The 15,834-nt window shown below is 45.9% G+C and overlaps 1 protein-coding gene across 1 annotated transcript; it reads left to right on the top strand.

The window, feature by feature from the left end:
• The first annotated feature begins 857 nt into the window (after window positions 1–857).
• On the top strand, window positions 858–10,835 carry RAB29 (RAB29, member RAS oncogene family). Its single transcript, XM_054648823.2, has 5 exons — window positions 858–1,102; window positions 3,318–3,389; window positions 5,907–6,088; window positions 8,700–8,821; window positions 10,504–10,835. The coding sequence occupies exons 1-5, from the start codon at window positions 940–942 to the stop codon at window positions 10,619–10,621; spliced, it is 657 nt and encodes a 218-aa protein (XP_054504798.2). The 5' UTR covers window positions 858–939; the 3' UTR covers window positions 10,622–10,835.
• The last annotated feature ends 4,999 nt before the right edge of the window (window positions 10,836–15,834 follow it).

Here is a 15,834-nt window from a genome sequence, read left to right as displayed (position 1 = left end):
CACAGAGCAGATCTGGGGGTGCACAGAGCAGGGTTTGGGGTGCACAGAGCAGGGTTTGGGGTGCACAGAGCAGATCTGGGGGCGCACAGAGCAGGGTTTGGGTTGCACAGAACAGGATTTGGGGGCGCACAGAGCAGGGTTTGGGTTGCACGGAGCAGATCTGGGGGCGCACAGAGCAGGGTTTGGGGGTGCACAGAGCAGGGTTTGGGGTTGCACAGAGCAGATCTGGGGACGCACATAGCAGGGTTTGGGGTTGCACAGAGCAGGGTTTGGGGTTGCACAGAGCAGATCTGGGGGTGCACAGAGCAGGGTTTGGGTTGCACAGAGCAGGGTTTGGGTTGCACGGAGCAGATCTGGGGGCGCACAGAGCAGATCTGGGGGCGCACAGAGCAGGGTCTGGGGTGCACAGAGCAGGGTTTGGGTTGCACAGAGCAGGGTTTGGGTTGCACAGAGCAGGATTTGGGGGCGCACAGAGCAGGGTTTGGGGTGCACAGAGCAGGGTTTGGGGTGCACAGAGCAGGGTCTGGGGGTGCACAGAGCAGGGTTTGGGGGTGCACAGAGCAGGGTTTGGGTTGCACAGAGCAGGGTTTGGGTTGCACAGAGCAGATCTGGGGGTGCACAGAGCAGGGTTTGGGGTGCACAGAGCAGGGTTTGGGGTGCACAGAGCAGATCTGGGGACGCACAGAGCAGGGTTTGGGGGTGCACAGAGCAGGGTTTGGGGTTGCACAGAGCAGATCTGGGGGCGCACAGAGCAGGGTTTGGGGTGCACAGAGCAGGGTTTGGGGTGCACAGGGCAGATCTGAGGGCGCACACAGACCAGGATCCGTGCCACGGGGGATGTTCCGCGCTGCATCCGGCGCTGGCCCCGGCGGAAGGCACCGAACTACAGATCCCGGCAGCCCCGGGCGCGGCCGCGGCGCTGCCCCGGCTGAGCCTCACATGAGCGAGCGGGGCCGGGCCGGGCCGGGCCGGGCCGGGATGGGGCAGCGCGATCGGATGTTCAAGGTGCTGGTGGTGGGGGACGCCACGGTGGGCAAGACCTCGCTGGTGCAGCGCTACGCCAACGACAGCTTCAACCGGCACTACAAATCCACCGTGGGCGGTGAGCCCGGCCGGAATGCCGGCTTAACGGGGCTACCGGGGGGCTCGCTGGTTACCGAGCGCTTACTGGGGGGCTGCCGGGTGGTTCTCGGGGGGTCCTTGGGGTTACCGGGGATTATCGGGGGTTACCATGGGGTTACCGGGGGTTACCGAGCGGTTACCGGGGGGTTCCCTGGCGATTCTCGGGGGTATCCGGGGGGTTTCAGGGTGGTTATCGGGGGTTACCGGGGGTTCTCGGGGGGTTACCGGCGGGTTATCGGGGATTCCTGGGGTTATCGGGGGTTACCGGAGATTACCGGGGGGTTCTCTGGGGTTACCGGGTGTTTTCGGGGGCTACCGGGGGTTACTGGGGGGTTCTCGGGGGTTACCGAGGGGTTCTCGGGGGGTTCAGGGCAGTTACCAGGGGGTCACTGGGGATTCCCTGGGGGTTATCGGGTGTTCTTGGGAGGTTTCCGGGGTTGTTATCGGGGGTGCCCTGGGGTTACCGGGTCGCTACCGGGGGGTCCTTGGGGGTCACCGGGCAGTCCTTGGGGATTCTCGTGGGTTCCCGGGGGTTTCCCGAGGTCCAGCACCGCACCCATCCCGCTGCGCATCCCCGCCCCTCATCCCGCGGAGCTCCCCCCTCTCCCCCCGTCCTCCCCGGGCCGCGGGGTTGGGAGTTCGGGCTGGGAACAGCCGGGTATCGTCGGTGGCTTATGCGGTGTTAACTCCCAGACCCCCTTCCCTGAGCCCCTGGGGAGTCTGTCCCTCTGCCCGCCTCATTTGGGGTGCCCCTGCCTCTGGGAATAATCACCCCAGGAGCTGTAAACTGGATAGGCTGAGGTTCCAGGCTCAGCTTATCCCAGTAAAACCAGCAGCCGTGCTGGTTTGGCGTTAATTGAACAGCCCTGAGCCCCAGGAGCTTCTGCCAGGCTCGTTTGGGGTGCCCCTACCCCTTGGAATCACCACCCCAGGAGCTGTAAACTGGATAGGCCTGGGTTATAGGCTCAGCTTATCCCAGTAAAACCAGCAGCAGTGCTGGTTTGGTGTTAATTGAACAGCCCTGAGCCCCCAGGTGCTTTTGTCCCTCTGCCTGGCTCATTTGGGGTGCCCCATCCTTCTCCCAGCCCTTGGAATAAACACCCCAGGAGCTGTAAGCTGGATAGGCTGAGTTTACAGGCTCAGCTCATCCCAGTAAAACCAGCAGCAGCGCTGGTTTGGCTTTAGTTAAGCAGCCTGGCCTGGCTGCTGAGGGGTCAGCAGCTCTTGGGAAGCTCTGGGAGGGGGGAATGGGGCTGAGCAGGATTTGGGTTCTTTATGTGAATGAATAACCTGGAAGAAGCAGGAGCTGCCAAGGGTTTACCCAGGAAATCTCCCCAAGGACCCAAAATCGGGGGTTTTGAGCACAGCTGTTTAAATCTTCTTATTCCTGAGCTGGGAGGGGATGGATTAGAGGTGCAAACTCTGGAGAGGCACAGAGCTGGGCTGGGCCCTGCTCTGTCCCAGCAGGAAATGCTGCAGGCTCCTTCCTGGGACTTTTCTTGTTGTGCTTTCTTCCTGCTTTTGGTCAGTTCCAGCCCAGCTAGGTCTGGCTGCCAGGTTGAAACCCTGACACATCAGGATCTGAGAACAGCACAGAGCTTCCTCTTTTGACTCACTTTGGTGACAGCAAAGATGGGGTGATTCAGCTTGGAAGGGACCTCAGATCTCTGACCCCATAAACAGGGACACCTTTCCCTATCCCAGGCTAAAATGGGGTGATTCAGCTTGGAAAGGACCTCACATCTCTGACCCCATCACCAGGGACACCTTTCCCTATCCCAGGCTAAAATGGGGTGATTCAGCTTGGAAAGGACCTCACATCTCTGACCCCATCACCAGGGACACCTTTCCCTGTCCCAGGCTAATATGGGGTGATTCAGCTTGGAAGGGACCTCACATCTCTGACCCCATAAACAGGGGCACCTTTCCCTATCCCAGGCTAAAATGGGGTGATTCAGCTTGGAAGGGACCTCACATCTCTGACCCCATCACCAGGGACACCTTTCCCTGTCCCGGGTTGCTCCAAGCCCCATCCAGCCTGGAACTGTGCTTGGGCTGGTGCCCCTGGTGCAGGATTTGGGAGGGCTCTGGCAGATGGGGAGAGGCTGTGCAGGAGCAGCCCCGTGGTGCAGAATGGCCCTGAGCAGCTTTGCTTTCCTTTCCTTTCCTTCCTGCTTTTTTTGGGAATTCTCCAGTGGATTTTGCTCTCAAGGTGGTTCAGTGGTCGGAGTCGGAGACGGTTCGGCTGCAGCTCTGGGACATTGCAGGTATTTGCAAGGTTTTTTGATTTACCCAATGTTTTGGCCTTTTTTGCCTTCCTTTTCCCTTTTCCCTTTTCCCTTTTCCCTTTTCCCTTTTCCCTTTTCCCTTTTCCCTTTTCCCTTTCCCTTTTCCCTTTCCTTTCCCCCTTTGTCTTCCTTTCCCTTCTCTCCAAAAATAAATCCCTGTGGATTCCAGGGCCAGGACTGCTCTGCTTTGCTGCCTCCAGCCTGCTGTAGTAATTTAAATATTTAATTAAAAATCCACCTGCAAGGAATACCCATAGTAATCCCTGCTTTTCAGAGCCTTTCCCCTCTGTTCCAGAGCAGAGGAAAATGTGGAACTGGCTGGACATGAGGCTGCTCAGCTCCAAATTTTGGGTTAAAATCCAAATTTCTGGCATGAGACACACTCCGAGGGCCAGAAATATAAAAGCTGGAGTGGACAAGGAGCTGGAGAGGGGCAGAGGAACGAATTTCCCAAATTCCCTGGCACCAGGAGAGCTCTGGGCAGCAGCATCTCTAAAATGGCCCCTGTGGATGTGGAGCAGGGAGGAAAACAGGGCTGTGGTTTCCTCTGGCATCCTTAAAATGGCATCAGGAAGGAGAAGTTGGCAGAATCAGCAATGCAGCAAGAAACTTTCAGTTTTGGCCCCAAAAAGGAGCTGGAGGTGGGGGAAGCAGAGCTGGCACCGTGCCCTTGGGGTGCCCAGGGACACCCAGGTGGCCTCAGGGCCCTGGGTTCCAGGGGAATAATGCAAATATTGGGGTGTCCTATCCCTGGGCACTGGGTTCCATGGGAATAATGCAAATATTGGGGTGTCCTAACACTGGGCACTGAGTTATAGGGGAATAATGCAAATATTGGGGTGTCCTAACACTGGGGCACTGGGTTACATGGGAATAATGCAAATATTGGGGTGTCCTAACACTGGGGCACTGAGTTACATGGGAATAATGCAAATATTGGGGTGTCCTAACACTGGGACACTGGGTTATAGGGGAATAATGCAAATATTGGGGTGTCCCATCCCTGGGCACTGGGTTACAGGGGAATAATGCAAATATTGGGGTGTCCTAACACTGGAGCACTGGGTTACAGGGGAATAATGCAAATATTGGGGTGTCCCATCCCTGGGCACTGGGTTACATGGGAATAATGCAAATATTGGGGTGTCCCATCCCTGGGCATTGGGTTACATGGGAATAATGCAAATATTTGGGGTGTCCCAGCCCCCCCTGCCCATTGGGTGATCTTTGGTCCCTGATAACCCAGACAAATCCTGTGTGTGTTTTGTGTTTTTCTCTGTGGGTTTTTGTGTGTTTCTCTGTGTGTTTGTGTGTTTCCATGTGGGTTTTTGTGTGCATTGTGTGCGTTTCTCTGTATTTCTCTGTGGGTTTGTACAGGTTTTGTGTGTTTCACTGTGTGTTTGTGTGTTTCTGTATGGGCTTTTGTGTGTTTTTGTGTGTTTCTCTGGTTGTATGGGTTTTGTGTGTTTTCTCTGTGTTTCTTCATGGGTTTATATGTTTTTTGTGTGTTTCTCTGTGGGCTTTTATGTGTTTCTATGTGTGGTTTTGTGTGTTTCTGTGTGGGTTTTTCTGTGTTTCTCTGTTTGTATGGGTTTTTTGTGTGTTTGTGTGTTTCTCTATGGGTTTGTATGGTTTTTGTGTGTTCCTCTGTGTTTCTCTGTGTGTTTGTGTGTTTCTCTATGGGGTTTTGTGTGTTTTTGTGTGTTTCTCTGTTTCTATGGGTTTTGTGTGTTCCTCTGTGTTTCTCTATAGGTTTGTGTGTTTCTCTGTGGGGTTTTGTGTGTTTCTCTGTGTGTTTGTATGTTTTTTGTGTGTTTCTCTGTATTTCCCTGTGGGTTTGTACAGGTTTTGTGTGTTTCTCTGTGCGTTTCTGTGTTTCTCTGTGTGTTTCTGTGTTTCTCTGTGGGTTTTCCACCATTCTGTGACCTGACCCCTGCCCAGCCCAGAGATTCCCATCCAGCCCACACCCCAAATGCCCCCACAAACCAGAAATCCTCACTGCCAGCTGCAAATCCACCCCACAAACACACAACCTACCTGGATAACACCCCAAAACACACAATCTACCTGCACAACACCCCACAAACACACAACCTGCCTGGATAACACCCCACAAACACACAACCTACCTGGGTAACACCCCACAAACACACAACCTACCTGGATAACACCCCAAAACACACAATCTACCTGGATAACACCCCTCAAACACACAATCTACCTGGATAACACCCCACAAACACACAACCTACCTGGATAACACCCCACAAACACACAACCTACCTGGGTAACACCCCACAAACACACAACCTACCTGGATAACACCCCACAAACACACAACCTACCTGGATAACACCCCACAAACACACAATCTACCTGCACAACACCCCACAAACACACAATCTACATGGATAACACCCCACAAACACACAACCTACCTGCAGAACCCCCCAAAATACCAACTCTGGCTGGCTTTTTCTCTGGTTCTGACCCAAGGGCAGGAACGTTTCACCTCCATGACCCGCCTGTACTACAGGGAGGCCTCAGCCTGTGTCATCATGTTCGATGTCACCAACAGCAGCACCTTCAGCAACAGCCAGAAGTGGAAGCAGGACCTGGACAGCAAACTGGTGCTGCCAGACGGGAGCCCCGTGCCCTGCCTGCTGCTGGCCAACAAGGTGGGGCAGCCTGCCCAGGCTGGGCTTCTGGGGCTTTTTTGGGGGGGTTTTGTATGGTTTTCTGTGGGTTTGTGTGGTTTTTGTATGTTTCTCTGTGGGTTTGTATGATTTTTGTGTGTTTTTCCTTGGGTTTGTATGATTTTTGTGTGTTTCCCTGTGGGTTTGTGTGGTTTTTGTGTGTTTCCCTGTGGGTTTGTGTGGTTTTTGTGTGTTTCCCTGTGGGTTTGTATGATTTTTGTGTGTTTCTCTGTGGGTTTGTATGATTTTTGTGTGTTTCCCTGTGGGTTTGTGTGTCTTTTGTGTGTCTCTCTGTGGGTTTCTGTGTGTGTGTTTCTGTGTTTCCCTGTGTGTTTGTGTGTCTCTCTGTGGGTTTGTATGATTTTTGTGTGTTTCTTGTGGGTTTGTATGATTTTTGTGTGTTTCCCTGTGGGTTTGTATGATTTTTGTGTGTTTCTCTGTGGGTTTGTATGATTTTTGTGTGTTTCTCTGTGGGTTTGTATGATTTTTGTGTGTTTCCCTGTGGGTTTCTGTGTCTTTCGTGCGTCTCTCTGTGGGTTTCTATGGTTTGTCTTCCTCTGTTGGTTTGTATGGGTTTTGTGTGTTTCTCTGTGGGTTTCTGTGTGTGTGTGTGTTTCTCTGTGTTTCTCTGTGGGTTTGTGTGGTTTTTGTGTGTTTCCCTGTGGGTTTGTATGATTTTTGTGTGTTTCCCCATGGGTTTGTATGAGTTTTGTGTGTTTCCCTGTGTGTTTGTATGATTTTTGTGTGCTTCCCTGTGGGTTTGTATGATTTTTGTGTGTTTCTCTGTGGGTTTGTATGTCTTTCGTGTGTCTCTCTGTGGGTTTCTATGGTTTGTCTTCCTCTGTTGGTTTGTATGGGTTTTGTGTGTTTCTCTGTGGGTTTCTGTGTGTGTGTTTCTCTGTGTTTCCCTGTGTGTTTGTGTGTCTCTCTGTGGGTTTGTATGATTTTTGTGTGTTTCCCTGTGGGTTTGTATGATTTTTGTGTGTTTCCCTGTGGGTTTGTATGTCTTTTGTATGTTTCCCTGTGGGTTTCTGTGTCTTTCGTGTGTCTCTCTGTGGGTTTCTATGGTTTTTGTGTCTTCCTCTGTTGGTTTGTATAGGTTTTGTGTGTTTGTATGGGTTTTGTGTGTTTCTCTGTGGCTTTGTGTGTTTCTGTGTGTGTTTCTCTGTGTTTCCCTGTGTGTTTGTGTATTTCTCTGTGGGTTTCTATGGTTTTTGTGTCTTTATTTGTTGGTTTCTATGGTTTTTGTGTGTTTATATGGGTTTTGTGTGTTTCCCTGTGGGTTTGTATGATTTTTGTGTGTTTCTCTGTGGGTTTGTGTGTTTCTCTGTGGGTTTGTATGAGTTTTGTGTGTTTCCCTGTGGGTTTGTATGATTTTTGTGTGTTTCTCTGTGGGTTTCTGTGTCTTTCGTGTGTCTCTCTGTGGGTTTCTGTGGTTTTTGTGTCTTTCTCTGTTGGTTTGTATGGGTTTTGTGTGTTTGTATGGGTTTTGTGTGTTTCTTTGTGGGTTTGTGTGTTTCTGTGTTGGTTTCTATGGTTTTTGTGGTTTTCTCTGTGAGTTTGTCTGGGGTTTTTTTTGTGTTTTTGTACGTTTCTCTGTGGGTTTGTAGGGTTTTTTTGTGTGTTTTTGTGTGGGTTTTTTTTGTGTTTCTCTGTGTGTTTGTACAGTTTCTGTGTGTTTCTCTGTGTGGTTTTTTGGTGTGTTTCTGTGTGTTTTTGTGTGTTTTTTTGTGTTTCTCTGTGGGTTTGTATGGTTTTTGTGTGTTTCTCTCTGTGTTTGTGTGTTTCTCTCTGTGTTTGTGTGTTTCCCTGTGTCTTTGTGTGTTTCTCTGTGGGTTTGCGTGTTCCTGTGCCCGGGCAGATTTGGGATGGGAGATGAGGCTGGGGAGGCAGATTTGGGATAGGATAAAGTCGAGGAGGCAGATTTGGGATGGGATAAGTCGAGGAGGCAGATTTGGGATGGGATAAGTCGAGGAGGCAGATTTGGGATGGGAGATGAGGCTGTGGAGGCAGATTTGGGATGGGATAGAGTCGAGGAGGCAGATTTGGGATGGGATGAGGTCAGGGAGGCAGATTTGGGATGGGATGAGGTCAGGGAGGCAGATTTGGGATGGGAGATGAGGCTGTGGAGGCAGATTTGGGATGGGATGAGGTCGGGGAGGCAGATTTGGGATGGGATGAGGTCAGGGAGGCAGATTTGGGATGAGGACGGGGTTGGAAGCTCCGTTCCAGGCGTGCCTGACTGAGGTGTGTCAGTACCTGAGATCTCAGATAAAGAAATCTCTGCTTGCAACACCCCAGGGAGAGCCTTGCCCTGGGAGCTGGCAGGGCTGAGCCGCCTCCCAGGGCTCTCCCAGCTGCAAAACTGGGGAGAAATCCCCCCCCTGAGAGGCCCTGGCACTGATGATCCAAAAAATCCATCCCTGGGGGTGTCCCAGGCCAGGCTGGAGAAGGCACAGTGGAAATGGCCCTGCCCATGCATGGTTTGAATGAGGAATTCATTTTATTGAATTGATAAATGAAATTAAAATTGCTCCAACCCAAGCCATTGTGGGACTGAGTGCCCCTGAAATGCCCCATTTCTGCCTTGCAGTGTGACCTTGCCCCGTGGGCAGTGAGCAGGGAGGAGATCGACCGGTTCAGCAAAGAAAATGGATTTTCAGGGTGGGTGGAGACGTCTGTGAAGGAAAACAAAAACATCAACGAGTCCATGAGGTAGGAGCAGTGCTGGTGCTGTGTCCTGTGCTGGTGTTTGAGGGTCCCCAGGATGAGGGCAGGGATGAGAATCTTCACTCCATGTTTCAGAAGGCTGATTTATTATTTAATTATATTATATATTATATTACATTATTATAATATAATCATATTATATTATAATAATGCAATATTATTATATCATAATGTAATGTTATAATAGTATATTATTATATTATAGTATAGTATTATAATATTATATTATAATATAATAATATTATAGTATGTTATATTATAATATTATTATATTATTATATCATATTATGATTTATTCTATTATTATATAATATTTTAACAATATAATATATAATATAATATTTTATCATATTATACATATATTATCTATTATCTATATAAGATATATATAATATATATAATATAGTATTATATTATATTGTATTGTACTGTATTATATTATATTATATTGTATTGTAATGTATTGTAATATATTATATTATATCATATCACATTATATCACATTATATCACATTATATCACATTATATCACATTATATCACATTATATTATATTATATTATATTATATTATATTATATTATATTATATTATATTATATTATATTATATTATATTATATTATATTATATTATAATGATATACTAAAACTACACTAAAAGAATAGAGAGAAAAGGATTTCATCAGAAGGCTTGAAAGGAATAGAAAAGGAATGATAATAAAATCTTGTGACTGCTCACAGCTTTGACAGGGGTGGCTGTCATTGGTCACCAAGTAAAACCAATTTCACGTGCTGGGTAAACAATTCTCTAAATCACATTTCAAGGCAGCAAAACATGGAGAAGCTGAAGTTTCTCAGGAGAAAAGATCCTGGCAAAAGGATTTTCATAGAACGTGTGTGTGGCAGTGTCCCAGAGCTCACTGCCTGCCCAGAGCAGCCCTGGCAGTGCCCACGGATCCTGGGCAAAGAGGAGTTTTCAGAAAATGTGATGGTGACAGGGAAGGGAGGGGCAAAACGCTGCTTTGCTTTTTTATTTTTTAGTTATTTCTTTTCTGCACTGCCCAACTCTCTGCAAATCCATTTCCAACCCTTCTGAGCTTTGCTTTTTATTTTTTATTTTTTTTCTTCACTGCCCAACTCTACAAATCCATTCCCTGCACTTCTGAGCTTTGCTTTTTTTATTTTTTATTTCTTTTCTGCACTGCCCAACTTTACAAATCCATCCCCCACATTTCTGAGCTTTGTTTTTCATTTTTTTTTGTTTCTTTTCTGCACTGCCCAACTCTACAAATCCATTCCCTCCACTTCTGAGCTTTGCTTTTTTGAATTTTTATTTCTTTTCTGCACTGCCCAACTCTCTACAAATCTATCTGTAACCCTTCTGAGCTTTGCTTTTTGATTTTTATTTCTTTTCTGCACTGCCCAACTCTCTATAAATCCATCTGTAACCCTTCTGAGCTTTGCTTTTTAAGTTTTATTTCTTTTCTGCGCTGCCCAACTCTCTACAAATCCATTTCCAACACTTCTGACCTTCGCTTTTTTATTTCTTTTCTGCACTGCCCAACGCTGCCGATTCAAAAAAAAACCCCAAAAAAACCAAAACCAACAAATAAACAAAAAACCAAAAAGTCCCCAATCCAACTGAGGGCTGTTCCACTGTTTTCCCCAGGGTTCTGATTGAGAAGATGATGTCCTCACCCCCAGGGGATGGCAGCTCCTGCTCTGCTGGCACTGGGGATTACATCAGCATCAAGGAACCCTCCCCTCCAGGCTGGGCCTGCTGCTGAGGCCTCTGGCACCGCTGGGCTCCAGCTCTTCCTCCCCTCCTCATCCTCATCCTCGTCATCGTCATCGTCACGGGCACCTTTCCCTGGGCCGTCCCTGCTTTGGGGTTTTTTCCTGTGATTCTGAACTTTTCAGTGGCTGTTTCCTCAGCACAGCCCTGCTGCAGTGCCTTGGAGGGAGGGTGGAGGAAGGGGAGGGGGAATGTTCCTGATTTTGGGAATATTCCTCACTTTGGGAATATTCCTCATTTTGGGAATATCCTCATTGGGAATATTCCTCATATTGGGAATATTCTCCAGTGGGAATGTTCCTGATTTTGGGAATATTCCTCACTTGGGAATATTCGTCATTTTGGGAATGTTCCTGATTTGGGAATATCCTCACTTGGGAATGTTCCTGATTTGGGAATATTCCTAATTTATTAATATTTCTCATTTTGGGAATGTTCCTGATTTGGGAATATTCCTAATTTATGAATATTTCTCATTTTGGGAATATTCCTGATTTGGGAATATACTCATTGGGAATATTCCTGATTTGGGAATATTCTTCAGTGGGAATGTTCCTGATTTTGGGAATATCCTCATTGGGAATATTCCTGATTTGGGAATATTCTTGATTTTGGGAATACTCCTCACTTGGGAATATCCCTCATTGGGAATATTCCTCATTTGGGAATATTCTTCAGTGGGAATATCCCTGATTTGGGAATATTCCTGATTTGGGAATATTCCTATTTTTGAATATTCCTCATTTATGAATAACCCTCATTTATGAATATTCCTCATTGGAAATATTCCTCATTTTGAATATTCCTCCTTTGGGAATATCCCTCATTGGGAATATTCCCCATTTTCTCTGCTGCTCTGATGGAGCACAATCCATGTCCAGGCAGTGCCTTGGATTATATTGAATTTTTTTTTTTTTAAATTTTAAGCACTTCCCCTCTGGCAGTGCTGGCCTGGGCTGTCAGAGGGATTTTCTTAATTTTCTGCACCTTCATCCCCTCCCTTTTGGGGACATTCCAGCAATTTGCTCCCTCCCTGCTCTGTGCTGGAGGGACCAGCACAGCCCAGCAGAGCCCCAGGCCTGCTGAGGATGAGGATGAGGATGAGGAGCTGGGTGTGCTTCATCCCTGGGCAGTTCTGGGGGTGACCTGGAGCAGCACAGCCCCCACTGCCCTGAGAGCAGAAACCCCAAAATTTAATCAGGAGCTGCTCCTGCCCTCCCTGGACCAGGACAACCCTCACTATTTGGGTTCTTTCTGTGGGGCAGAGACCCCAAAATTTGGTCAGGAATTGCTCTGGCCTTCCTGGACCAGAAGAATCCTCATTCCCCTGTGGAACAGAAACCCCAAAATTTGGTCAGGATTTTCTCCTGCCCTTCCTGGAGCAGCAGAATGCTCACTATTTGGGTTCATTCTGTGGAGCAGAAACCCCAAAATTTGGCCAGGAATTGTCCCTGTCCTTCCTGGAGCAGAACAACCCTCACTATTTGGCTTCTCCTTGTGGAGCAGAGACCCCAAAATTTGATCAAGAATTGCTCTGGCCCCTCCTGGACCAGAATAATCCTCAGTCCCCTGTGGAACAGAAACCCCAAAATTTGGTCAGGAGCTGCTCTGGCCTTCCTGGACCAGCACAAACCTCAGTCCCCTGTGGAGGAGAAATCCCAAAATTTGGTCAGGGTTTTCTCCTGCCTTTCCTGGACCAGAACAACCCTCACTATTTGGCTTCTCCCTGTGGAGCAGAGACCCCAAAATTTGGTCAGGAATTGCTCTGGCCTTCCTGGACCAGAAGAATCCCCTGTGGAACAGAAACCCCAAAATGTGGTCAGGAGCTGCTCCTGGCCCAGCTGGGTTCTCTCTGTGGAACAGAGACCCCAAAATTTGGTCAGGAATTGCTCTGGCCTTCCTGAACCAGCACAAACCTCACTCCCCTGTGGAACAGAGACCCCAAAATTTGGTCAGGATTTTCTCCTGCACTTCCTGGACCAGAACAACCCTCACTATTTGGGTTCTTTCTGTGGAACAGAGACCCCAAAATTTGATCAGGAGCTACTCCTGCCCTTCCTGGACCAGAACCATCCCCACTCCCCTGGGTTCTCCATTTGGAGCAAGACCCCAAAATTTGGTCAGGAATTGTCCCTGTCCTTCCTGGACCAGCACAATCCTCACCCTCCTGTGGAGCAGAGACCCCAAAATTTGGTCAAGAATTGCTCTGGCCCTTCCTGGACCAGCACAACCCTCAGTCCCCTGTGGAGCAGAGACCCCAAAATCTGGTGAGGAATTGTCCCTGGCCTTCCTGGAGCAGAACAACTCTCACTATTTGGCTTCTCCTTGTGGAGCAGAAACCCCAAAATTTGGTCAAGAAACTTCTCTGGCCTTCCTGAATCAGCACAATCCTCAGTCCCCTGTGGAACAGAAACCCCAAAATTTGGTCAGGAATTGCTGGGTCCTCCAGCAGAGACCCCAAAATTTGGTCAGGGTTTTCTCCTGCCCTTCCTGGACCAGAACAACCCTCACTATTTGGCTTCTTCCTGTGGAGCAGAGACCCCAAAATTTGGTCAGGAATTGCTGGGTCCTCCCTGTGGAGCAGAAACCCCAAAATTTGGTCAGGAGCTGCTCCTGCCCTTCCTGGACCAGCACAACCCTCACTATTTGGGTTCTTTCTGTGGAACAGCAACCCCAAAATTCCATCAGGATTTTCCCTCTGGGCTGTAATCAATCCCCTTTTGTGGCCCCACAAGGGCCCTTTTTGGGACATCCCAAAGTGCTTTTGGCAAGTGCTGCTCAATTGCCTCCCCAGCATCCTGCTGCACCAGGAGGGAATTTGGGGAGGAAACAGCTCCCTAAAAACCCCCCCTGCTGTTTAATGGGGCTGAGGAAGAGGAGGAAAAAAAAGATTTTATGGGATAAAAGGAAATTCCCATTTCCCTCTGGTGCCACATTCCCCGTTATTGCTGGTGGAGAGCAGTGCTGGCCAAAAAATTGATATTAATTGAGGAGAATTTATAGGAAATTCCCACTTGAGAGCTGAAGTTTTGTGTGTTTAATTCAGGATTTGCTGTTCCATGATTTTCTGAGGGAACACAATCACTCTGCTGATGTTTTGGGTTTGGATTTTAGCATAAGGCCTTCAATAATTGGAATTTTTTACCTCCTTAACTGTTGGTTAACATCTGAAAAAATAAAAATAAAACTCCCCACAAGCTGCCCAAAAGGAAAAGTCGTTGCTTGAGCTGGATGTGAACCCCAAGCAGACAGGAAAACGATTTTCCTGGGCACCTGGGGGTGTTTGCAGAGCTCTCCTGTGCTTAGAAAAATCCAAATAAACCCAAAAAATGCCCCTGGATTAAAGCAGATTCCAGGGGCAGAGCGGGAGGAGCAGGGGAGGTGCCCAGCTGAAATAATTCTGGTTTTTAAACCCCAGAATTAGTATTAAAAAATTATTATTAAAGATTATTTTTTTAAAAAATTACCATTATATTAAAAAATGTTAAAACCCAGAATTATTTTAAAAATTATTTTTAAAATTATCATTATATTAAAAAATGTTAAACCCCAGAATTATTAAAAATATTATTGAAATTATTATTATTATTATTATATTTTTAAAAATTCAACCCCAGAATTATTTAAAAGTTATTATTAAAAATACTATCATATTTAAAAATTTTAAACCCAGAATTATTTTAAAAATTATTAAGGATTTATTATTATATTAAAAATCTTAAAACCCAGAATTATTTTAAAAATTATTATTTCAAGAATTATATTTTAAAAATTTTAAACCCAGAATGATTGTAAAAATATTATTTAAAAATTATTCAAAATTCTAATTATATTTTAAAATTTTAAAACCCCAAAATTATTTTTAAATTATTATTTCCCCTGGAAGGGAAAAGCCAAAAAATGGCTTAATTTAACTTTTGTTGATGTAGGTGGGTAAAAACCTGAATCTTTCAAATAGGAATCAGAAATTATCTTTATTCTGCTTCAGAATTTCCACTCCTGGCCTCATCAGGAATGAGGATTTTGGGAAATTTTTTGGGAAATGAAGAAATTTCCTTTCCCTTTTCACTCTGGGCCAACTGTTCCCATTTCCTTCTCCTTTCTCCTTCCTGGAATTTCAATTTTTTTGCCCAAAACCACGCAAATTTCCAGGTGGATTTTGTGCCTTGGTTTCTTCACACAGCTGGAGAATTTCACTGCAGCCTCAATAAGTCAAAAATATCAAAATTCAGGTTTTTTTTTTTTTTAATTTTTAAATTTTTAATTGCTTATTTTTAAGCTTAAAAAGCTTAAAAGCTTTTATTTTATTTTTTTTTAATTTCTTGTTGTTTCACTGAAGTGTTTTAAAGGCAGGGTCCTGAGCATTGTAAAATTCAGTATTATGGTTGTGGAAAGAGGAAAAAAGTGGATTTTAATCCACATCAGTCACTGGTGCAGCATTGCAAGGGTTGGAAATAAAAATTGGGCATTGCTGGCTGGTGATCAGTGCTGAGGAATGAGTTTACACGTTGAAATTAGGAATAAAAATAATAAAAATGTTTAAAAGATGTGGTGTGGATTGCCTTGCATTGCCAGGAAAACAAATCCCTATGAAATATCCCGAAAAACAAACAAACAAAAAACCCAACAAAAGCCCAAACAAATCAACAACAACAAAAAAAAACCAGAAAAAACCACCCCAAAACAAAGCAAAAAGGAAAAAAAAAAAAGCAAAAAAAAAATCCCAAATATACACCCAAAAATCACAAATACGCACCCAAAAACCCAAATAAAAACTCCAAATGCACACCTAAAAAAATCCCAAATACATACCTAAAAAAATCCTAAATACACACCCAAAAATCCTAAATACACACCCAAAAAATCCCAAATACACACCCAAAAAACCCAATTACACACCCAAAAAAAACCCCAAAAAATCCCCCAAACAAGCAAAAAAAACCCCAAAAAACACTAAAAACCAAATTAACTCAGCTTATTATTATCCTCAATTATTTATATATAATTATTTACATATAATTATCCCCAGTTATTGCATTTTTATTGGGCTACAAAAAAACCTGCAAAACTTTAAAATTAAAATTAAATTAAATTATAAAAATAAAAGTTCACTGCCCCCAGGGCTGATAAAACTTCACAGTGAGAAGTGGTGAGAATAGGAAATTATTTTTATTTATTATAAATAAATATTTATTATAAATAAAT

This window comes from Agelaius phoeniceus, chromosome 25, assembly GCF_051311805.1.
Source record: "Agelaius phoeniceus isolate bAgePho1 chromosome 25, bAgePho1.hap1, whole genome shotgun sequence".
Classification (NCBI taxonomy): domain Eukaryota; kingdom Metazoa; phylum Chordata; class Aves; order Passeriformes; family Icteridae; genus Agelaius; species Agelaius phoeniceus.
Note: the sequence above shows the minus strand (reverse complement) of the source record. Positions and strands in the feature narration are given on the sequence as shown.